This window comes from Anolis sagrei, chromosome 6 (genome assembly GCF_037176765.1).
Source record: "Anolis sagrei isolate rAnoSag1 chromosome 6, rAnoSag1.mat, whole genome shotgun sequence".
NCBI classification, from domain to species: domain Eukaryota; kingdom Metazoa; phylum Chordata; class Lepidosauria; order Squamata; family Dactyloidae; genus Anolis; species Anolis sagrei.
Window position 1 is genome coordinate 3373196 of NC_090026.1, and position 24069 is coordinate 3397264.

General features: G+C 45.6%; 1 protein-coding gene across 2 annotated transcripts; it reads left to right on the plus strand.

The window, feature by feature from the left end:
* The first annotated feature begins 1463 nt into the window (after positions 1 to 1463).
* On the plus strand, positions 1464 to 19710 carry LOC132777555 (asialoglycoprotein receptor 1-like). 2 transcript variants are annotated; one of them, XM_067469676.1, is made up of 9 exons: positions 1464 to 1565; positions 3045 to 3131; positions 3393 to 3509; positions 5748 to 5843; positions 7686 to 7757; positions 9325 to 9417; positions 15100 to 15254; positions 16883 to 16989; positions 19540 to 19710. In XM_067469676.1, the coding sequence occupies exons 2-9, from the start codon at positions 3071 to 3073 to the stop codon at positions 19688 to 19690; spliced, it is 852 nt and encodes a 283-aa protein (XP_067325777.1). In that variant the 5' UTR covers positions 1464 to 1565; positions 3045 to 3070; the 3' UTR covers positions 19691 to 19710. The 2 variants fall into 2 exon arrangements, with proteins under 2 accessions (XP_067325777.1, XP_067325778.1); XM_067469677.1 differs by lacking the exon at positions 16883 to 16989.
* Positions 19711 to 24069: the final 4359 nt, after the last annotated feature.

Sequence of the window (24069 nt, forward strand, 5' to 3'; positions counted from 1 at the left end):
TTTCAGTGCTTACAAAGTACATACAATTTATACATAAATCAATATCTATATTTCCAATATCTCCTCATCAACCCTGTCTCCTATGTGCTCAGGAGGGAGTTTCTCATCTGGTCTCAGCCACTGACTGAGGTTCTGGGTTTGAGCCTGCCACTTTTGGACTCTTGCTTGCTGAAGTGTTCCTGTGAGTGTCTCTGTAGATCTTAGGAAGCTATTTCTTGACTTAAGGCTTGCTGATATCCAAACAGAGGATGGGCCGGAGATGTCCTTTCATTACTGGCTGCTACTTCCTGACACTGCCTGAGCTCTGTGAGTGCAGCATTTTTCTGAATGAAGCAGAGAGTGTTTGAGGACTGGGACGTCTGTAGGGATACTAAGGTGCATGTTTATAAAGCTATTGTCCTCCCAACGCTGCTATATGCCTGCAAGACGTGGACAGTCTACAGACGTCACATGCAACTCCTGGGATGATTCCATCAGTGCGGCCTCTGAAAAATCCTGCAAATCTCTTGGGAAGACAAGTGGGGAAATGTCAGCGAGCTGGAAGAAGAAGCAAAGACCACCAGCACTGAAGCGATGGTCCTCCGCCGTCAACTCCGCTGGACCAGCCACGTTGTCCGGATGCCCGACCACCGTCTCCCAAAGCAGTTGCTCTATTCTGAACTCAAGAATGGAAAACGGAATTTTGGATAGAAAGATGGGCTCAAGGTCAAGCTTAAAAACTGTGGCATAGACACTGAGAGAGAAATAGGAAGCCCTGGCCCTTGAGTGCTCCAGCTGGAGGTCAGCTGTGACCAGCAGTGCTGCAGAATTCGAAGAGGCACGAATAGAGGGTGAAAGAGAGAAACGTACCAAGAGGAAGGCGTGTCAAGCCAATCCCGACCGGGACCACCTTCCACCTGGAAACCAATGCCCTCACTGCGGGAGAAGATGCAGGTCAAGAATAGGGCTCCACAGTCACCTACGGACCCACCTCCAGGACGTCGACCTTGGAGGACCATCATCCTCGGGCTACGAGGGATTGCCTAAGTAAGTAAAGCTACTTCCTGGCGGATGTGAGGTGGAGCAATACTGGGTAAAGAGTATCATCTCTCCAGCTGTGTAGGGACATCCTTTGATAATGCGGCATGTCTCATGAAGAGCCACATCCACTGTTTTAGCGTGGCGAGATGTGTTCCACACTGGGCATGCATACTCAGCAGCAGAATAGCATAGTGCAAGGGCAGATGTCTTCACTGTGTCTGGTTGTGATCCCCAGGTTGTGCCAGTCAGCTTTCATATGATATTATTTCTAGCAGTCACCCATAATTCGAAGGCAGATTTGGGGGGCAACATTATGACAAAAAAGATAAGTCAAGGGTCATTCCGCAAAGAAGGGAAAGTGCTGGCACCGCCAGTCTTTCTGGACGGAAATTTCTCAACTTTTTGGAAAGACCTCAATTTGAATCCAGAGAGGAAACAATATTGACAGTTCAAAGATCACTGGCGAAAGGAATCGATAGAGGAAGCGGGAGCCACTGAGATGGAAGAAGAGAAAGTCTGAAATCCTGAATTCGGATTCATTGAAGGTGAGAAGCCTGTGCGTGAATGTGAAGAAAGAGAGAGAGAGAAAGAAGGAGAAGGAGAGAGATGCAAAGAAGGAGGGAGAAAAAAGAGAGACCAATAAACAGAAGGCGAGAGGGAAGAGGAAAAGAAAGAAAAGGACAGAAGGAGGAAAGGAAGAGATGGAAGAAAAGGAAGAAGGAAAGAAGGAAAAATAAAAGAGGGAGGAAAAGATGGAAGAAAGAAATGTGGATGGACAAAAAGGGGGAAGAAGGAAGGAAGGAAGGAAGGAAGGAAGGAAGGAAGGAAGGAAGGAAGGAAGGAAGGAAGGAGGAAGGAAAAAGAAAAGAGGGAGGAAAAGACACAAAAAAGGGGAAGGGAAGGGAAAAAGGAAGGAGAAAAATGACACAGAGAGAAGGAGGGACATTAGGGAAAAGAAAGAAAGGGGCAGAATGAGGAAAGGAAGGGATGAAAGGAAAGAAAGAAAAAAGAGAGGAAAAGACACAAGAAAAAATGTGGGTTGACAAAAAGGGGACTGAAAGGAAGCAAGGAATGAAGGAAGGAAGGAGAAAAAAAAACAGAGAGAGACCGATAGGAGGGATGCTAGGGAAAAAAAAGAAAGTGACAAAAGGAGGAAAAGAAGAGATGAAAGGAAAAAAAGAAGGAAGAAAAAAAGAGGGAGGAAAAGACACAAGAAAGAAATGTGGATGGATTAAAAGGGGGAGGAAAGGAAGGAAGGAAGGAAGGAAGGAAGGAAGGAAGGAAGGAAGGAAGGAAGGAAGGAGAAAAATGACAGAGACCAATAGAAGGAGGGAAGGAAGGGGAAAGAAAGAAAGGGACAGAAGGAGGAAAGAAAAAGATGGAAGGAAAGAAAGAAAGAAGGAAAGGAAGAAAAAAGAAAAGAAGGAGGAAAAGACACAAGAAAGAAATGTGGATGCACAAAAAAGGGGATGGATTGATGGATGGAAGGAAGGAAGGAAGGAAGGAAGGAAGGAAGGAAGGAAGGAAGGAAGGGAAGGGAAGGGAAGGGAAGGGAAGGGAAAAAGAAAGAGACAGGAGGAGAGGAAGAGATGGCAGGAAAGAAAGAAGAAAAAAGAAAAAAGGGAGAAAAGGATGGAAGAAAGAAATGTGGATGGACAAAAAGGGGAAGGAAGAAGGAAGGAAGGAAGGAAGGAAGGAAGGAAGGAAGGAAGGAAGGAAGGAGAAAAATGACACAGAGAGACCAATAGAAGGAGGGAGGAAAAGGGAAAGAATGAAAGGGACAGAAGGAGGAAAGGAAGAGATGGAAGGAAAGAAAGAAAAAAGAAGGAAGAAAAAAGAAAAGAGGGAGGAAAAGACACAAGAAAGAAATGTGGATGCACAAAAAGAGGGATGGAAGGAAGGAAGGAAGGAAGGAAGGAAGGAAGGAAGGAAGGAAGGAAGGAAGGGACAAAGCGCAGCAGACTTGGCAGCAGATAGTAAAACACAGTGGTCTTAACCATCCTTTTGTTTGGTTCTCATTGCAGTGTCCACTTGTCCGCATTGACCCAGAATGACCACAGAGGCAAAATCCTTGGAGGCCGAGGACGAAGGAGGGTTTCCCGTTGAGAGAGGTGGGTTCCTCACTGCCCTTTATTGGGGAGGGGGAAAACTGTTGAAAGATTAGGCGGTACATTTGCCCAAGCCCTAGGTCCTTCAGTACAAGTTTATGGTCAGGAGAGGTTGACCAAAGTGCTGGAAACCTATAAATTCCTAAAGAGGTCAATAATCAAAGAGCAAATGTTGATGCACCCCGAGTGTCCTCAGTGGTGGGTTGGGGGTCCCAGGATCCCCAGGAAAGGGGTCTCCTCTGTGATGCTGGCATCTCCTTGCAGATATTGCCCCGCGCCCGTCATGGGGACGCCGCACCTGCTCCGGGCGCCGCCTGATCCTCATCCTTTTGGGGGTCCTTTGCAGCCTCCTCCTCGCCATGGTGGTCTTTGGCTTCAGTGGTGAGTGCAAAACACGTCAGGAATATATGAGAACAGGCATGGGCAAGCTTCAGCACTCCAGGTGTTTTGGATTAAAACTCCCATCATTCCTAACAACCTCAGGCCCCTTCCTTTTCCTCCTCAGCCGCAGGAAATACCATATGTGCGATTTCACAGAAACAACGATGGAGAATAATAATAACAACGAGACCCATCCAACCTTTGTTTAAAGCTAGCCACTACTTATTAATAGTAATAATAATACTAATAATACTAATACTAATACTAATAATAATAATAATGTGTATACTAATGTGTATACTAATCTTGTTGTGTATCAAATAATAATAATAATAATAATAATAATAATAAAGCAATAACATCCCTTTGCCTTGAAATAGGTTTATAGATTTCATAGGGTTGGAAGAGATCCCTGAAGGTCATCTAGTCGTGCCTCCATTCTGCCAGGCTAAAACTCGAGAGAGAGATGCCCACCCAAGCTCTGTTTAAAGGTGGACAGCACTCAATAATAATAATAATAATAATAATAATAATAATAATAATAATTTATTTTATCGTGTCAGGAGCAACTTGAGAAACTACAAGTCACTTCTCATAGAATCATAGAATCATAGAATCAAAGAGTTGGAAGAGACCTCATGGGCCATCCCGTCCAACCCCCCGCCAAGAAGCAGGAATGTTGCATTCAAATCACCCCTGACAGATGGCCATCCAGCCTCTGTTTAAAAGCTTCCAAAGAAGGAGCCTCCACCACACTCCGGGGCAGAGAGTTCCACTGCTGAACGGCTCTCACAGTCAGGAAGTTCTTCCTCATGTTCAGATGGAATCTCCTCTCTTGTAGTTTGAAGCCATTGTTCCACGTCCTAGTCTCCAAGGAAGCAGAAAACAAGCTTGCTCCCTCCTCCCTGTGGCTTCCTCTCACATATTTATACATGGCTATCATATCTCCTCTCAGCCTTCTCTTCTTCAGGCTAAACATGCCCAGTTCCCTAAGCCACTCCTCATAGGGCTTGTTCTCCAGACCTTTTATCATTTTAGTCGCTCTCCTCTGGACACATTCCAGCTTGTCAATATCTCTCTTGAATTGTGGTGCCCAGAATTGGACACAGTATTCCAGATGTGGTCTAACCAAAGCAGAATAGAGGGGTAGCATGACTTCCCTGGATCTAGACACTAGGCTCCTCTTGATGCAGGCCAAAATCCCATTGGCTTTTTTTGCTGCCACATCACATTGTTGGCTCATGTTTAACTTGTTGTCCACGAGGACTCCAAGATCTTTTTCTCACGTACTGCTCTCGAGCCAGGCATTGTCCCCCATTCTGTATCTTTGCATTTCATTTTTTCTGCCAAAGTGGAGTATCTTGCATTTGTCACTGTTGAACTTCATTTTGTTAGTTTTGGCCCATCTCTCTAATCTGTCAAGATCGTTTTGAATTCTGCTCCTGTCCTCTGGACTATTGGCTCTCCCTCCCAATTTGGTGTCGTCTGCAAACTTGATGATCCTGCCTTCTAGCCCTTCATCTAAGTCATTAATAAAGATGTTGAACAGGACCGGGCGAGAGAATTGGCCATCTGCAAGGACGTTGCCCAGGGGACACCTGGATGATTTTGATATTTTTATCATCCTTGTGGGAGGCTTCTCTCATGTCCTTGCATGAGGAGCTGGAGCTGATAGAGGGAGCTCATCCGCCTCTCCCCGATTCGACTCTGTGACCTGTCGGTCTTCAGTCCTGCCGGCAAAGGGGTTTAACCCACTGCGCCACTGGGGGCTCCAATAATAATAATAATAATAATAATAATATAGATATAACAAAAGAACAACAGCAATATATTTTTATTTATTGCCAGCCTTTCCTTATGGCTCAAGGTGGGGCACAATACAGATAAAATAGTACATCATCATCATCATCATCATCATCATCATGAAATACATCCTATAAAAACACTTTTAATGTCCTTTTAGTGTAAGTTGCTCTGAGTCTCCTTTAGTAGAGATAAAGTGGGGTATGAATACCCATAAACATAACAACAACAACAACAACAACAACATAAATATTTCTATAAAATATGCATATTTAAACACATGGAACAGAGATTAACTGCCAAAGAGCACAGGTGCCTCCCAAATGAAAACTCTATCGATTCTATAGCCTTAAGTCGTGGCAACTAAAGTGGCATCAAACTGCATTAACTCTACAGTGTAGGCGCATCCATTGACTCTGCTTTTCGTCACCCCAGGGCGCAAGCTGAATGCCGACTTGTCAGTAATGCAAAAGAACCTCGAAGGCATCAACAAGACCATTTTCTCAGAGTTGGCTTCTCTGAAGGAAAAAGGTAAATCAAGGAAAGGTTGGACAAGAAGAAATGTGCAAAGGAGTAGCAAAATGCAGTGTTCCCTCACTTATCACGGGTGTGACGTTCCAGGGCCACCCACGAAAAGTGAAAATCCACAAAGTGGGGATGTTATCTTTGTTTTAATATTTACACATTATTTTATTTATTTATTTATTTATTTATTTATTTACGACATTTATATGCCACCCTTCTCACCCCGAAGGGGACTCAGAGCGGCTTACAAGGTATATTTATTTGCAGTATTTATATTCCACCCTTCTCACCCCGCAGGGGACTCAGGGCGGATTACAATGTACACATATATGGCAAACATTCAATGCCAAAGACACACAACACATATAGACAGGCATTCTACTTTTCCGGCTGCCAGGGGAGGTATCGCTTTTATCGTCCATCTGCGACACTGATGAAGTGTATTGTCGAAGGCTTTCATGGCTGGAATCACTAGGTTCTTGTGGGTTTTTTCGGGCTATAGGGCCATGTTTCAGAGGCATTTCTCCTGACGTTTCGCCTGCATCTATGGCCTCACTACCTCTGAGGATGCTTGCCATAGATGCAGGCGAAACATCAGGAGAAATGCCTCTGGAACATGGCCCTATAGCCTGAAAAAACCCACAAGAACCTACTGATGAAGTGCTTCCTCATTCCCCACATGCTTTGCTGGAGTCTTTTTTTATAGCCTCATAAATTAGTTAAATTAACCTCCCCACCCATAGCTGGTATCTAATTTTCCTACTTGACAGATGCAACTGTCTTTCGGGTTGCAATGGTCAACAACAAGCTACACAATTGGTCGGAAGCTCACTCCGACCCGGGCTGGCTTCGAACTCATGACATTTCAGTCAGAAGGGATTTCAATGCAGCTGACACTCAGCCAGCTGTGCCACAGTCCCAGTTACATTTATTTCATACAACATATTATATTTAAATTATAATACTAGCCGTCACCTGCCACGTGTTGCTGTGGCCCACATGGGGGTTCTGTGTGGGAGGTTTGGCCCAATTCTATCGTCGGTGGGGTTCAGAATGCTCTGTGAGTGTAGGTGAACTATAAATCCCAGCAACTACAACTCCCAAATGTCAAGATTCTATTTTCCCCAAACTCGACCAGTGTTCACATTTGGGCATATTGAGTATTCGTGTAGAGTTTGGTCCAGACACATCATTGTTTGAGTCCACAGTGATCTCTGGATGTAGGTAAACTACAAATCCCAGCAACTACAACTCCCAAATGTCAAGATTCTATTTTCCCCAAACTCCACCAGTGTTCACATTTGGGCATACTGAGTCTTCATGCCAAGTTTGGTCCAGATCCATCATTGTTTGAGTCCACAGTGATCTCTGAATGTAGGTGAACCACAACTCCAAAACCAAAGGACACTGCCCACCAAACCCTTCCAGGATTTTCTGTTGGTCATGGGAGAACTGTGTGCCACGTTTGGGTCAATGCCATCATTGGTGGGGTTCAGAATGCCCTTTGATTGTAAGTGAACTATAAATCCCAGCAACTACAACTCCCAAATGACAAAATCATTTTTTTTGAGTGGACATACATTGGGTTGTTAGGTGTCTTGTGTCTTGTGTCCAAATTTGGTGTCAATTTGTCCAGTGGTTTTGGAGTTCTGTTAATCTCACAAACGGACATTATATTTTTATTTATATAGATAATATTTAATGAAAAACCACAAAACAGCGAGTCTGCGAAAAGCAAACCAAGAAGTAGCGAGGGACCACTATACTGGGGAAACTGGGGTGATGAGAGGAAAGGAAGGAAGGTTAGGGGCAGATTCATAGTAACTTTCCTAATGTTTACCTCTTCAGGAGCAAGTGAAGCTAAATTGGTCGCAAAGATCAATGGGATGGCCAAAAACCTGACCGAGGAGGTGAAGGAAGGTAAGGCTGGGAAATCCAAAATGATGCCCTCTGCACCCATTGAAAGGCATTGCATATTGCATTGTATGGGGTTCACTATTATCAGTGGTTTCATTTTGTTGCATCCCAGTTCAAGAAACAAGACCATAAGATTAAATCCACCACACTGGACTGTAGGAAAAGCAATCCTTGTTTATTGATGAAAAATTGGTTACAAAAGAAAGGTAAATGCAAAGTCAAAAAGCCACAGAAAAACACAGCAGTCAGTAGAATCTCTGAACTTGAGCAAAATTTCAAAAGCCACAATACAAGAACCAGGAATCTGTTAGCCTTTTACTAACCATGAACTTGATAACTAAGCCTCTGGGATTACCGGCCATGAAACACAGGAATTCTGCCAAGGCACAGCCACAGTCCCAAACGTTGCTTGATCTAAAGAGGCACCCGGCAGGAGGCCTCTTAAGCCAAAGAAGCTATTCTTTGAAACGCCCCTTGACTTTGATGTCTGGGCCTGTTTCTCCTGTAATCGATGTGACCTTCGTAGAAATTGGGAAACATTTCTGTCTCTAACTATCTGTTCTCTTCGGTCCTCATTAAAAACCCCAGGTGGAGAAATATCACGGCTAGTGATATCACGGCTAACTTCCAAAACATTTTCCTCCAGCTGTTGAGTTTCCTTTTCATCCCCGCTGACCTCTGCATCAACAACAGATTCCACACTGTCAGGGTCAGGGAGAGCTTGCTCAGTTGGAAAAACTGTCAGAGAATCCGGTTCACACAGATCAGGATCAGGCTGAACCCCAACACATTTATCCACATCTAGCAAAACATGTCCCTTCTGTGGCGTAATCACATGTATGCAGCGCCCAAACACGAATCAAGGAACATGTAAAGCACTGCAGACTGATTCAACCAGAGAAGTCAGCCATAGCAGAGCACCTGATGAACCAACCTGGACACAGCATATTATGTGAGAACACAGAAATGCTGGACCACTCTCACAACCACCATGTCAGACTACACAGAGAAGCCATGGAACTCCACAAGAAGCAGGTGGACAATTTCAACAGAAAGGAAGAAACCATGAAAATGAACACAATCTGGCTACCAGTATTAAAAAACTAAAATTACAACAGCACAACGACAGAGAGGAAACAATCAAGGACATCTCATCACCTCTCAACAAAAGATTGCCCCAGGCATTTTTATTTATATAGTAAAAGATAAAGGTTTTCCCCTAACATTAAGTCCAGTCATGTCCGACTCTGGGGTGTGGTGCTCATTTCCATTTCTAAGCCGAAGAGCCAGCGTTTTCTGTAGACACCTCCAAGGTCATGTGGCCGGCATGACTGCATGTAACACCTTTACCTTCCCGCCAGAGTGGTACCTATTGATCTACTCACATTTGCATGTTTTCGAACTGCTAGATTGGCAGAAGCTGGGGAAGCTTACGCCGCTCCCCGGATTCGAACTTGCGATCTTTCGGTCAACCAATTTAGCAGCTCAGTGGTTTAATCCACTACGCCACCAATATACACAAATATTATATATAACATTCTCTCTGTTGCTCTTCTTTCTTTCTCTGCAGCAAAGACGCAGTTCCAGGATCAGATCTCAAAGCTGCAGCGTACAGTCCTCACCATGAATTGTGAGCTGGAGGATGTGAAACACAACCGCACAGGTCAGAAGGCGGGAAATTGGCCAAAATGGGGGATACAGGCAGGGGCGGCTCGTCCATTACGCGAAGTAAGCGGTCGCAGAACACTTTTGTTTTGCCAGGGGCGCAGAGGCGCCTCTGTAAATGCCCCTCGACTGCCACTTGAGGAGCGCCCCTCAGCTCACAACAGCCCTAGCAGTCCGGGGGAAGCCTCGGCTTTCTTGCCTCACTGCCGGGCGATCCTCTTCCCAAAGGGGCTGGGTCCTTGAGCCTCGCCTCACCCCTCTCGTTCCTTCTCCACCTGGCCACCGGGTGCGCGAGCAGAGCCGGCGCTCAATCGTTCTCCACGTTCGATCCCTTCCCCATGACCAGCTCCCTTTCCCGATCCCCCGGCGCTCTCCTCTCCCCAAACCACGGGTGGGCCAAGGGGCGGAGCCGCTGCGCATGGCCCGCTTCAGGTCCAGAGGCGTGTCTGAAGACCCCAGCGTGCGCACCAAAAGTCGCCTCTTCTCCTGATTTTCTCTTCAGCCATTGGGACCAAGAGAGAGAGAGAGAGAGAGAGAGAGAGAGAGAGAGCCCCTCCGGCTGGAGGTATCTCCCACCTCCGCTCCCTCCTTTGTTTTTGCGCCTTCCTTCAGGAAAGGTGGGCATCACCTCTCTCTCTCTCTCTCTCTCTCTCTCTCTCGGTCCCAATGGCTGAGGAGAAAGTCAGGAGAAGAGGTGACTTTTGGTGCACACGCCGGGGTCTTCAGGCACGCCTCCGGACCCAAAGTGGGCCAGGCAAGGGAGTAAGTGCGGCAAGTGTTATTACTGGGATGTATAGTTCACCTACAATCAAAGAGCGTTCTGAACTCCACCAATGATGGAATTGAACCAAATATGGCACACAGAACTCCCATGACAAACAGAAAATATATATATCAATTATTGGTTTGGGGGGGGGGGGCGCCAAAATACTGTTTGCTTACCGTTGAAAATTACCTAGGGCTGCCTCTGGATACAGGGCATGTGTGCCTGCCTGGCAGGGTGGGCGTCGGTCAAGCAATGCTTTGATTTTATTTCGATTTCCAGTTTAACACCAATGGGTTGTTCCATGTGTAAATCATGGTATTACCGAAATCTGCCACCAGGGGGCATTGAAGGCCTGTTGCCCAACATGCCATGCTAAGTTGAAAACCAGAGAAAACATGACCCAGTTTGAAAGCAATAGCAGAGGTGTATTCACCTGGCCAGATGGATGACAGAACAGCGTAACTGCCAAAAGAATGATCATAACTCATACAGAAAAGTGCAGCATATTTTATTAAGTTTGGCAGCTATTCAAACCTCCCATTTAGTAGTAATGGACTTTGGAAGCTTGGGATAATATCTACAGAAAGAGTGACGCTCAGAAAACCTGAAAGTCAATCAAGTGGTTAAACAAAGTCCTTGATGAGCCTTGTAGGTTGCTGGCAATCAGTCTCTCAGCAGGGAGTCCACAGGAAGCATCTGTATTGTGTTTCAAGGCAGCCACGTAGTCCAAAGTCACATAATATAAGTTATGATATTTGTTAACCTTGGGTCTAATGGATCTTATGCTGGTCCTATTGTACAGCAGGGGTTAGGTTGTAGAAACGGAATGGTAACATACTGGAACTAGCAGTTTGAATTATGCAAAGTTTTGCAACAGTAAAGGCACAATTGCAAACAGTGCCAACAAAGAGAAAAAATAGTGCAAAGAAGCCAGGATGGATGTCCAAAGAACTAACTGTGCTAAGACTCAAAAGAGACATGCACAAGAAGTGGAAAAAGGGAGAAATCACCAAAGAAGAATTCAAACAAATAGCCAACTCCTGTAGGGAAAAGGTCCGCAAGGCTAAAGCACAAAACAAGCTCAGGCCCCAGAGTGTGGTGGAGACTCCTTCTTTGGAAGCTTTTAAACAGAGGCTGGATGGCCATCTGTCAGAGATGCTTTGAATACAATATTCCTGCTTCTTGGCAGGGGGTTGGACTGGATGGCCCATGAGGTCTCTTCGAACTCTATGATTCTATGTTAGGAAAAGGGGAAAGAGGCACCCCATAGACAGAAAGAAAGAGCTGGGTCTATATTATTTCATATACTGTATGTGTGTGTGTGTGTAAACATATATCTATGTATGCCTGTGTGTGTAGGTGTTTCTTAAGGTGAAAGGGTTAAAGTCAATAGTCACAACCTAATCTTGGCTCCAGGGGTACAGTTTCCCAAGCACATATATTATAGCCAGAATGGATGTCCAAAGAACTTCTAACTGTGCTAAGACACAAAAGAGACATGCACAAGAAGTGGAAAAAGGGAGAAATCACCAAAGAAGAATTCAAACAAATAGCCAACACCTGTAGGGAAAAGGTCCGCAAGGCTAAAGCAAAAAACGAGCTCAGACTTGCCAGGGACATTAAAAACAATAAAAAGGGCTTCTATTCTTATGTCAGTAGAAAAAGGAAAAACAAGGAGGCGATAGGACCTCTTCGAGGAGAAGATGGGGCAATGCTGACAGGGGATAGGGAAAAGGCAGAACTACTTAATGCCTTCTTTGCCTCGGTCTTCTCACAAAAAGAGAGTTTTCAACCTCAGCAAGATGGAGTGGATGAGGGTTTGGAGGACATCCAACCCCAAATTGGGAAACAAGTCGTCCAGGAATACCTGGCTGCTCTTAATGAGTTCAAGTCTCCAGGGCCAGATCAACTACACCCCAGAGTATTGAAGGAACTAGCGGAAGTCATTTCGGAACCATTGGCAACCATCTTTGAGAGTTCTTGGAGAACGGGAGAAGTTCCAGCAGATTGGAGGAGGGCCAATGTGGTCCCAATCTTCAAGAAGGGAAAAAAGGATGACCCAAACAACTACCGTCCGGTCAGCCTCACGTCGATACCGGGCAAGATTCTGGAAAAGATTGTTAAGGAAGTGGTCTGCAAACACTTAGAAACAAATGCAGTCATCGCTAGTAGTCAACATGGATTTATCAAAAACAAGTCATGTCAGACTAATCTGATCTCTTTCTTCGATAGAGCTACAAGCTGGGTAGATGCAGGGAATGCCGTGGATGTAGCGTACCTGGATTTCAGTAAGGCCTTCGACAAGGTCCCCCATGACCTTCTAGCAAGGAAACTAGTCCAATGTGGGCTAGGCAAAACTACGGTGAGGTGGATCTGGAATTGGTTAAGTGGACGAACACAGAGAGTGCTCACTAATGCTGCCTCTTCATCCTGGAAAGAAGTGACAAGTGGAGTGCCGCAGGGTTCCGTCCTGGGCCCGGTCCTGTTCAACATCTTTATTAATGACTTAGATGAAGGGCTAGAAGGCATGATCATCAAGTTTGCAGACGACACCAAATTGGGAGGGATAGCCAATAGTCCAGAGGACAGGAGCAGAATTCAAAACGATCTTGACAGATTAGAGAGATGGGCCAAAACTAACAAAATGAAGTTCAACAGCGACAAATGCAAGATGCTCCACTTTGGCAGAAAAAACGAAATGCAAAGATACAGAATGGGTGACGCCTGGCTCGAGAGCAGTACGTGTGAAAAAGATCTTGGAGTCCTCGTGGACAACAAGTTAAACATGAGCCAACAATGTGACGTGGCGGCAAAAAAAGCCAATGGGATTTTGGCCTGCATCAAGAGGAGCAGAGTGTCTAGATCTAAGGAAGTAATGCTACCCCTCTATTCTGCTTTGGTTAGACCACACCTGGAATATTGTGTCCAATTCTGGGCGCCACAATTCAAGAGAGATATTGACAAGCTGGAAAGTGTCCAGAGGAGGGCGACTAAAATGATCAAGGGTCTGGAGAACAAGCCCTATGAGGAGCGGCTTAGGGAACTGGGCATGTTTAGCCTGAAGAAGAGAAGGCTGAGAGGAGATATGATAGCCATGTATAAATATGTGAGAGGAAGCCACAGGGAGGAGGGAGCAAGCTTGTTTTCTGCTTCCTTGGAGACTAGGACGCGGAACAATGGCTTCAAACTACAAGAGAGGAGATTCCATCTGAACATTAGGAAGAACTTCCTGACTGTGAGAGCCGTTCAGCAGTGGAACTCTCTGCCCCGGAGTGTGGTGGAGGCTCCTTCTTTGGAAGCTTTTAAACAGAGGCTGGATGGCCATTTGTCAGGGGTGATTTGAATGCAATATTCCTGCTTCTTGGCAGGGGGTTGGACTGGATGGCCCATGAGGTCTCTTCCAACTCTTTAATTCTATGATTCTATGATCAAGATTCTATGTCTATAGTTGCATCCCAGTTTTGTGTATATACTTGAATCTTCACCCCCTTCTCTTTATTGATATAGGAGAAGCTCTAAAATATCTTGTCAATGTATTGTCAAAGGCTTTCATGGCTGGAATCACTGGGTTGTTGTAGTTTTTTCGGGCTATATGGCCATGGTCTAGAGGCATTCTCTCCTGATGTTTCACCTGCATCTATGGCAAGCATCCTGAGAGGAAGTGAGGTCTGTTGGAACTAGGAAAAAGGGGTTATATATCTGTGGAATGACCAGGGTGAGACAAAGGACTCTTGTCTGCTGGAGCTAGGTGTGAATGTTTCAACTGACCACCTTGATTAGCATATAATGGCCTGACAGTGCCTCAAGCAAACTTTTGTTGAGAGGTGATTAGATGTCCTTGTTTGTTTCCTCTCTGTTGTTGTGCTATTGTAACTTTAGAGTTTTTTAATACTGGTAGCCAGATTTTGTTAATATAGCCCGAAAAAACTACAACAACCCACTATATTGTCAATGTAAACCACTACAAGGGGTATCTCTGTGGCCTGGGGACTTCCTGCCAAACCAATTTTTAGGCTTGGTAAATGATTAATCCTCCCAGGGATGATTGGGGTTGGGCTGGGGCTGAGATCCAGCCAAGCTCTAAATTCAGTATATGTTAAATATTTATAGTTATTGTTATTAGAGGAGGTGGGTTGATTTCTCGATAATATAGGGCAAAAGGGACCGAAGGGTCCTTTCACACAGCCCCAGGCATGTAGCCGGGGGGGTGGGGGGTGGGCTTGAGGGGCTTCAGCCCCCCCCCCCCCCGAAATTCTCATGATGGTTCGCGAAAAGGCCTTACTGGAGCATTATTTAAACTGTTATGTTTATTCATATCATGATATGATCACCATACTCAATATATCCCATATGCATGGGGGTATTGGGGTAACGATACAAAAGGTTTGCTAGGGTAAACCCTCTTTCACACAGACTCAGCCCCCCCCCCCCCGAAACAAACTCAGCCCCCCCGAAACAAACTCAGCCCCCCCCCCCCCCGAATCAAAATCTTGGCTTCGGACCTGCACAGCCCTATATCCTAGAATATCAAGGCAGAAAACCGCACGTTATCTGTGTGTGGACTCAGATGCAGTTCAAAGCAGATATTGTGGGATTTTCTGCCTTGATATTCTGGGATTTGTGGAGGAGACCTAAGTCTCAACTCACGTGAAATTCCTGTTAGCTTCATAGGCACTTAGCTCGAAGGTAATTGTATGCTCAGCATCTTCACATTTGTACATGAAATAAAACTTGGGTGCATTGAAGCATCAGAAAAGCAAAGGCGTCGCTCTCTCAACCAATGCAGTTTAGGATTTTGGAGTACTTTGAAGATCTGGGAGTTGTAGTTTTACAAGGTCTTCAGCCTTCTCTTTCATCTGCAACTGGATATAGGTTTCAGTCCGCTTTGGGGATTTTCTTCTTGTCTCTCTGCAGGAACCAATAAAGGGATCTGCTGCCCGAAAGGCTGGCTCCCTTTCGCCCGGAACTGCTATTGGTTTTCCAATTCGGAGATGAAGTGGGAAGACGCAAAACTGGATTGTGAAAATAAGGAGGCCCACCTGGTGATCATCACCACCTACCTGGAAAAGGTCTGTTTAAGGGGTTTACTTGTTTTATTTTTTAACGCCATTAATATTTAATGCTATTTTAATGGTTGTGCATATAATAATAATAATAATAATAATAATAATAATAATAATAATTCTTGCATCAGTGAGATGCTGGGACTTGTAGTTTGGGAAGAGAAGGCTATGGACCCTGTGAAAATACAACTCCCAGGATTCCATAAAAATGCACTCATGCTAATGTGCAGAATGCGACCTTTCTGGAAGCAGAAAGGAAATTCTTCAAATTACTCACTCAGGGTGCATCTACACTGTAGAATTAATGCAGCTTTGACACCCCTTTGTTTTGGGCTCAAATGCTATGGCATCCTTTGGGGAGGCACCAGCCTTGTTTGGCAAAGAAGTCTCAATGACCTTGCAAAGCTACAACTCCCGAGATCCCATAGCCTTGAGCAGTGGCAGTTAAAGTGATATCAAAGTATATTCATTCGACAGTGGAAATGCACCAAACTACAACTCCCAGGATTCTATAGCCTTGAGCTGTGATTTCTTATAGTGGGGCCAAACGACATCCTTTCTACAATGTTGATGCACCCCAAGTCAGAAAAGAAAAACTACAAATCCCAAGAGGTTGGTACCGCACCAAACTACAACTCCCACGGCTTTGTAAAGTGAAATTGAATGGCATCCATTTGACTTTCAACCAAACATGGACGTCCAGTGTTAGGTTGGATCTACTCTGCCATATAATCCAGATTATCAAAGCAGATCATCCAGATTATCTGCTTTGAACTAGATTATATGAGTCTACAATGCCATATAATCCAGTTTAAAGCAGATAATCTGGATTTTCTATGGCAGTGTAGACGGGGCCTTAGGGGAAGGCATGTAGAACCCCTTCTACACTGCCATATAATCCAGATTATCAAAACAGATGATACAGATTATCTGCTTTGAACTGGATTATATGAGTCTACACTGCCATACAATCCAGTTCAAAGCAGATAATCTGGATTTTCTATGGCAGTGTAGACGGGGCCTTAGGGGAAGGTATGCAAGGCCCCTTCTACACTGCAGTATAATCCAGATTATCAAAACAGACGATCCAGATTATCTGCTTTGAACTGGATTATATGAGTCTACACTGCTATTTAATCCAGTTCAAAGCAGATAATCTGGATTTTCTATGGCAGTGTAGATGGGGCCTTAGGGGAAGGTATGTAAGGCCCCTTCTACACGGCCATATAATCCAGATTATCAAAACAGATGATCCAGATTATCTGCTTTGAACTGGATTATATGAGTCTACACTGCCATATAATCTAGTTCAAAGCAGATAATCTGGATTTTCTATCGCAGTGTAGACAGGGCTTTAGGGGAAGGTATGTAAGACCCCTTCTACACTGCCGTATAATCCAGATTATAAAAATAGATGATCCAGATTATCGTCTTTGAACTGGATTATATGAGTCTACACTGCCATATAATCCAGTTCAAAGCAGATAATCTGGATGTTCTATGGCAGTGTAGAAGGGACCTAGATTCCCACTCTTGGAAATGACTCATGAAACTTGGTTCGGGGTGATTATGCTCCGGACTTTTATGTATTTATGGGCCTTTTTGTGTTTGTGTGTCTTTTCCCACCCTGGTAGATGTTTGTGGTGGCACACACCAAGCCGCGCAACTTCTGGATCGGGCTGTCCTTGGTCAACAATAGCTGGAAGTGGGTGGACGGGACACCCTACACCGTGCGCAGGATGTGAGTGCAAGGGACTGCTCTCGTTGGGTCAGGAGGAGGTTGGTGGCCCCATGTAGTGGGACCCTGGGGGTTGTAGTCTCCCAAGGTCTGAGGACTTCTCTCCGTAAGTATGCTGGCGCTTGACCAAACCACAACTCCCAGGATTACATGAAAGCATGGAGCCGTGGTAGTCAAAGTGGTGCCAAACTGCATTAAGTCAACAGGCACGGGCCAACTTTGGTCCTCCTTCCAGGTGTTTTGTAGTAGTAGTAATTTGCTACTATTATGAATTGTAATGTGGGGTTGGGATTGATTTTTTCATTTGGGAGTTGTAGTTTCTGGGATTTATAGTTAACCTATAATCAAAGAGCATTCTGAACTCCATCAACAATGGAATTGAACCAAACTTGGTACACAGAACTCCCATGACCAACAGAAATTACTGGAAGGATTTGGTGTGCATTGACTTTGAGTTTTGGAGTTGTAGTTCACCTACATCCAGAGAGCACTGCGGACTCAAACAATGATGGATCTGGACCAAACTTGACATGGATACTCAATATGCCCAAATGTGAACACTGGTGGAGTTTGGGGAAAATAAACCTTGACATTTGAAAATTGTGGTTACTGGGATTTCTAGTTCACCTACAATCAAAGAACCTTCTATACCCCACCAATGATAGAATTGGGTGAAACTTCCCACACTGAACACCCATGACCAACAGAAAATATTGTGCTTTCTGATAGTCTTGGCGACCCCTCTGACACCCCCTTGCGACCCCCCCAGGGGTCCCGACCCCCAGGTTGAGAAACACTGACCTACAATCAAAGAGCATTCTGATCCCCACCAACAACAGAATTGGACCTAACTTTCCACATGTAACCCAGATGACCAAGAGAAAATACTGTGTTTTCTGATGGTCTTCGGCGACCCCTCGAACACCCTCTCGCGACCCCCCCCAGGGGTCCCAACCCCCAGGTTGAGAAACACTGGCTTAAATGATATAAGGATTTAAAGCAGCAGTTCTCAACCTGGGGGTTGTGACCCCCAGAGGGGTCGCTCGGCAATTCTGGAGGGGTCGCAGCATGTCTCGTAAGGACACGCCTTCTCCTGCGACCCCATGCACCCTCAACAGTGCACCAAACAGATACCGAGAAGCTACTGGGATCTGCACGCATCATTCACCAATACATCACACAGTCCTAGACACGTGTGTAAGAGAGAGAGGAAGGCTAGGAAAGAGAGTAGGGAGACTGGAAGTGTGAGTGTAAGAGAGAGAGACAGGGAAGGAAAGTAAAGAGAGGAGAGAAAGAGCCTGGCTGTAATTTGGGGGGGGGGGGGGAGGGGCAATCTCATTGGCTGTGGAAGTCAGAGCTGAACTGGGTGAAGGTACTTCAGATCCCTTCATCCATTGTCCACACTCCCCCAAACATATAGTTTTTATCATTAATCGCTATGCATTAATTATGTTCTGTTTGTAACAATGGAAATACATCCTGCATCTCAGATATTTACATTACAATTCATAACAGTACAGTTGTTTTGGTACAGCTGTACCAGGAGCTCCTACTTTGTATTAAATGTTTGCTTACAGTCCAAGGTTTCAGGGACTCTGCAGAAGGGTGGCTTCCTTTGGTTGCAGTCATAGGGCAAGTCACCTGTCCATCATCGTTAAGTTTTGGTCCACCCCTTGCTCAGGGCAATTGGGAAGGGAAGGGAGCCATTTTTTAAGGTAAGCTAAGGTACAGGACGTGTGCAAGCTTCCCCTGTACAAAAGCTTCAACCCTTAAGACTTTCCGGGGGGAAACAGTCTTAAGAGCAAACCAGAGAACTCCAGGGAAGCCTCCCCAAAGCTTTGAGGACTTTCCGGGGGAAAACGGTCTTAAGAGTCTCCAAATATTTCCAGGAAAACAGCCCTGAAGACCAAAGAACTCCAGCTGGAGAATATCTAAGCCTTTATTGGTAGGTCCACTCGGTGCTTCGAGATGCAGTTCGACCCGGTAGCGGAGCCCACAACCGTAAGGGTTAGATTACAGTCAGCCCGGGAGAAGTTAAAAAGGGGATTTTCCATTTAAAGTAAAGAAGAAGTTATTGAAGACAGTTGCCTGTCCTTCGTGGGCAAGATTAGGAAGTTACCAGTTGCATAAAGCTTCGGAGCATTTGTTTAGCTTTATCGAAGACAAGAGAAGTTCTGTTTGATTGTTCATTAATAAAGAACTTTATACTTCACAAGCCATCTAAAGACTATCTGTGGTGGAAAACCTCTGAGAACTTCTCCTTGGGCCCCCTGGCTTCCTGCTGAGCAAAGGTTGCACGTCCTGTTCTAAAGGAAATTCTTTACAGGCCCAACGCACGACAGAACAAGTTATGAAGTAGCAACAAAAATATGGTTGGGGGTCACCACAACATGAGGAACTGTATTTAGGGGTCACGGCATTAGAAAGGTTGAGAACCACTGCAAAGACTGTGGCACAAGCCAGTCAAGGTGGTCCCAGTGGTGATGGGCACACTAGGTGCAGTGCCTAAAGATCTTGACCATAGAAATCCCATCTTCCTTCTTCTACTTGCAGAGACTGGCGACCCCAGGAGCCCAACAACTACTCCTACATGGTGCCCATGGAGAGTGCGGACTGCGCCCACATCTATCGGGACGGCCTCTGGAGCGACGAGCATTGCCTGTACCGGTATAATTGGGTCTGCGAGATGGAGGCCACAGGCTAAGCGGCACAAAGGTTGCAAAAGACAACAACGGTGGCGCTCTGCGCATGGGCAGAGGCCGGCTGTGATCTTCAAGGGGGTTGGGAGAGATGGAGGGAAAGGGCTCAGGCATGGACCAACTTCAGCCCTCCCTCCAGGTGTTTTGGACTTCAACTCCCACAATTCCTAACAGCCGGTAGGCTGTTAGGAATTGTGGGAGTTGGAGTCCAAAACACCTGGAGGGAGGGCCGAAGTTGGTCCATGCCTGGGCTGGAAAGTTTGCAAAAATGCTGTGATTCTTCAAGGAAATAAAACCATCACACTCTTCACATGGACAGAGGCAAGCTGTCACTCCTTGGAGTCTGGGGAGAAAGGATAGCCAAGAGGTAAACACTAAAGGATGGATGGGATGCTTGCAAAATAAGGAAATAATAGCATCCAAGGCATTCAAGGCAGGAATCACTGGGTTGCTGTGAGTTTTTTGGGCTGTGTGGCCATGTTCCAGCAGCATTCTCTTCTGACGTTTTGCCTGTATCTGTGGTAAGCATCCCCATCCTTTTGGGTATCACAATTGAAGGGAGATGTTTACAAACTGGACTAAAATGATCAAGGGTCTGGAGAACAAGCCTTATGAGGAGTGATGTAAATAAAGTTACCTACACTTCCTTCTTTGCTTCCACGCTGGGCTTCTTTCTCATGCAGATAAACAGCTTCGCTCTCACAGAGCCTCCCCTCACACTGAAGTTACACAGCAGCTTCACACAGTGGCTTTTTACACACAGCAACCTTCACAGTGGAGCTTCTTCTCACACTGTAGCATTCTCATACTGAGGCCTACCTCACACTGAGGCCTTTCTCCCACTGAAGCGAACTCACACTGAGGCCTACTAACACACTGAGGCCCTTCTTCCACAGATACCTCTCCCCCTCTCACATTGAAGTTACACAGGAGTTTCACACAGTAGCTTTTTACACACAGCAGCCCACACAGTGGAGCTTCCTCTCACACTGTAGCATTCTCATACTGAGGCCTACCTCACACTGAGGCCTTTCTCCCACTGAAGCGAACTAACACTGAGGCCTACTCATACTGAGGCCTACTAACACACTGAGGCCCTTCTTCCACAGAAACCTCTCACACTGAAGTTACACAGTGGCTTTTTACACACAGCAGCCTTCACAGTGGAGCTTCCTCTCACACTGTAGCATTCTCATACTGAGGCCTACCTCACACTGAGGCCTTTTTCCCACTGAAGCGAACTAACACTGAGGCCTACTCATACTGAGGCTCTTAACACACTGAGGCCCTTCTTCCACAGAGACCTCTCCTCCTCTCACACTGAAGTTACACAGGAGCTTCACACAGTAGCGTTTTACACACAGCAGCCTTCACAGTGGAGCTTCCTCTCGCACTATAGCATTCTCATACTGAGGCCTACCTCACACTGAGGCCTTTCACCCACTGAAGCAAACTAACACTGAGGCCTACTCATACTGAGTCCTACTAACACACTGAGGCCCTTCTTCCACAGAGACCTCTCTTCCTCTCACACTGAAGTTACACAGGAGTTTCACACAGTATCTCTTTACACACAGCAGCCCGCACAGTGGAGCTTCCTCTCACACTGTAGCATTCTCATACTGAGGTCTACCTCACACTGAGGCCTTTCTCCCACTGAAGCGAACTAACACTGAGGCCTACTCATACTGAGGCTCTTAACATACTGAGGCCCTTCTTCCACAGAGACCTCTCCTCCTCTCACACTGAAGTTACACAGGAGCTTCACACAGTGGCTTTTTACACACAGCAGCCTTCACAGTGGAGCTTCCTCTCACAATGCAGCATTCTCATACTGAGGCCTACCTCACACTGAGGCCTACCTCACACTGAAGCGAACTAACACTGAGGCCTACTCATACTGAGGCCTACTAACACACTGAGGCCCTTCTTCCACAGAGACCTCCCTCGGATTGAGACTACTAAATCACAGGCACACCTGCTTATATTGAACTGCAGCTTTGGAATTAAGAAATATATAGTTTTTAATATTTCTGAACTAGGTATTTTTAATTACCAAAATGTGAGTCAAGCACTGAAAGGGTTGAATGGATGCCAAGACTCAGCAAAAGCTGCAGTTCAATATAAGCAGGTGTGTCTGTAATTTAGTAGACTATGAGGGGTTTTTGTGGAAGAAGGGCCTCAGTGTGTTAGTAGGCCTCAGCATGAGTAAGCCTCAGTGTGAGTAGGCCTCAGTGTTAGTTTGCCTCAGTTTAATAATGTTTAATATTTCTGACACAAACCTCTAAGGTTGCTTGCCACAGATCCTGGCGAAACGTCAGGAAGGAATGCTACTGGAAAATGACCACACAGCAGGTGTGCCTGTAACTTAGTAGTCTCAGACTGTGAGGGGTGTCTGTGGAAGAAGGGCCTCAGTGTGTTAGTAGGCCTCAGCATGAGTAAGTCTCAGTGTGAGTAGGCCTCAGTGTTAGTTTGCCTCAGTTTAATAATGTTTAATATTTCTGACACAAACCTCTAAGGTTGCTTGCCACAGATCCTGGCGAAACGTCAGGAAGGAATGCTACTAAGTTACAGGTGTGCCTGTAACTTAGTAGTCTCAGACTGTGAGGGGTCTCTGTGGAAGAAGGGCCTCAGTGTGTTAGTAGGCCTCAGCATGAGTAAGCCTCAGTGTGAGTAGGCCTCAGTGTTAGTTTGCCTCAGTTTAATAATGTTTAATATTTCTGACACAAACCTCTGAGGTTGCTTGCCACAGATGCTGGCGAAACGTCAGGAAGGAATGCTACTGGAAAATGACCACACAGCTCGAAAAACTTATAGCAACCCAATAACAATGGCACTCTTCACATGGGGAAGGGAAATACAAAGACCGAGAAAAAGTAAAAAAGAAAATGGAAAAGAGCTAAAGGCACTGGGGAAAAAGAAGTGGTAGGAAAGAGTCCATTAGTCACAATTTCCCACGGGGAAGACATACCTCCCTTAAGTCCGTCCTATCTGGGTCTGTACCTCCAAGTCAATTCTGGAGACCCCAGTGGTGCAATGGGTTAAACCCTTGTGCCGGCAGGACTGAAGACCGACAAGTCAGAGGTTCGAAACTGAGGAGAGTGGGGATGAGCTCCCTCTGTCAGCTCCAGCTGCCCATGTGGGGACATGAAAGAAGCTCCCAAACTGGGAGGGATAGCCAATACTCCAGAGGACAGGAGCAGGATTCAAAACCATCTTGACAGATTAGAGAGGTGGGCCAAAACTAACAAAATGAAGTTCAACAGTGACAAATGCAAGATACTCCACTTTGGCAGGAAAAACGAAATGCAAAGATACAGAATGGGGGACGCCTGGCTCGAGAGCAGTACATGTGAAAAAGATCTTGGAGTCCTCGTGGACAACAAGTTAAACATGAGCCAACAATATGATGTGGCAGCAAAAAAAGCCAATGGGACTTTGGCCTGCATCAATAGGAGCATAGTGTCTAGATCTAAGGAAGTAATGCTACCCATGCTCTATTCTGCTTTGGTTCGACCACATCTGGAATATTGTGTCCAGTTCTGGGCACCACAATTCAAGAGAGATATTGACAAGCTGGAATGTGTCCAGAGGAGAGTGACTAAAATGATCAAGGGTCTGGAGAACAAGCCCTATGAGGAGCGGCTTAAGGAGCTGGGCATGTTTAGTCTGAAGAAGAGAAGGCTGAGAGGAGGTATGATAGCCATGTATAAATATGTGAGAGGAAGCCACAGGGAGGAGGAGGGAGCAAGCTTCCTTTCTGCTTCCATGGAGACTAGGATGCGGAACAATGGCTTCAAACTACAAGAGAGGAGATTCCATCTGAACATGAGGAAGAACTTCCTGACTGTGAGAGCCGTTCAGCAGTGGAACTCTCTGCCCCGGAGTGTGGTGGAGGCTCCTTCTTTGGAAGCTTTTAAACAGAGGCTGGATGGCCATCTGTCAGGGGTGATTTGAATGTAATATTCCTGCTTCTTGGCAGAGTGGGTAGGACTGGGTGGCCCAGGAGGTCTCTTCCAACTCTTTGATTCTATGATTCTATGATTCTATGATTCCCACTAGGATGGTAAAACATCAAAACATCTGAGCAATGTCCCCTGGGCAACGTCCTTGCAGACGGCCAATTCTCTCACACCAGAAGCGACTTGCAGTTTCTCAAGTTGCTCCCGACACGAAAAAAAAACAAAACAAAACAAAAAAACAACAACAAACAAACAAAACCAAACCAGACTTCTGGACTTTGGAGGTCATTTTAAGAGGTACCATGTCACTTTAAGAGTGTCTGAGTTTCCCCTATTTCCTCTTCCTTCCACGTAGCACTCTCCTTTTATGCGGTGTGCATTATTTTAAGGTGTCTTAGACACAAACTGCAATTCCAAGTGCG

What these genes read in the sequence shown, in the direction of transcription:
- LOC132777555 (XM_067469676.1), top strand. Translation starts at nt 3,071, where the DNA reads ATGACCACAGAGGCAAAATCCTTGGAGGCCGAGGACGAAGGAGGGTTT. An exon ending in TGTGAAACACAACCGCACAG is followed by an intron (nt 9,418 to 15,099) that starts GTCAGAAGGCGG and finishes GTCTCTCTGCAG; the next exon opens with GAACCAATAAAGGGATCTGC. An exon ending in TCACCACCTACCTGGAAAAG is followed by an intron (nt 15,255 to 16,882) that starts GTCTGTTTAAGG and finishes CCACCCTGGTAG; the next exon opens with ATGTTTGTGGTGGCACACAC.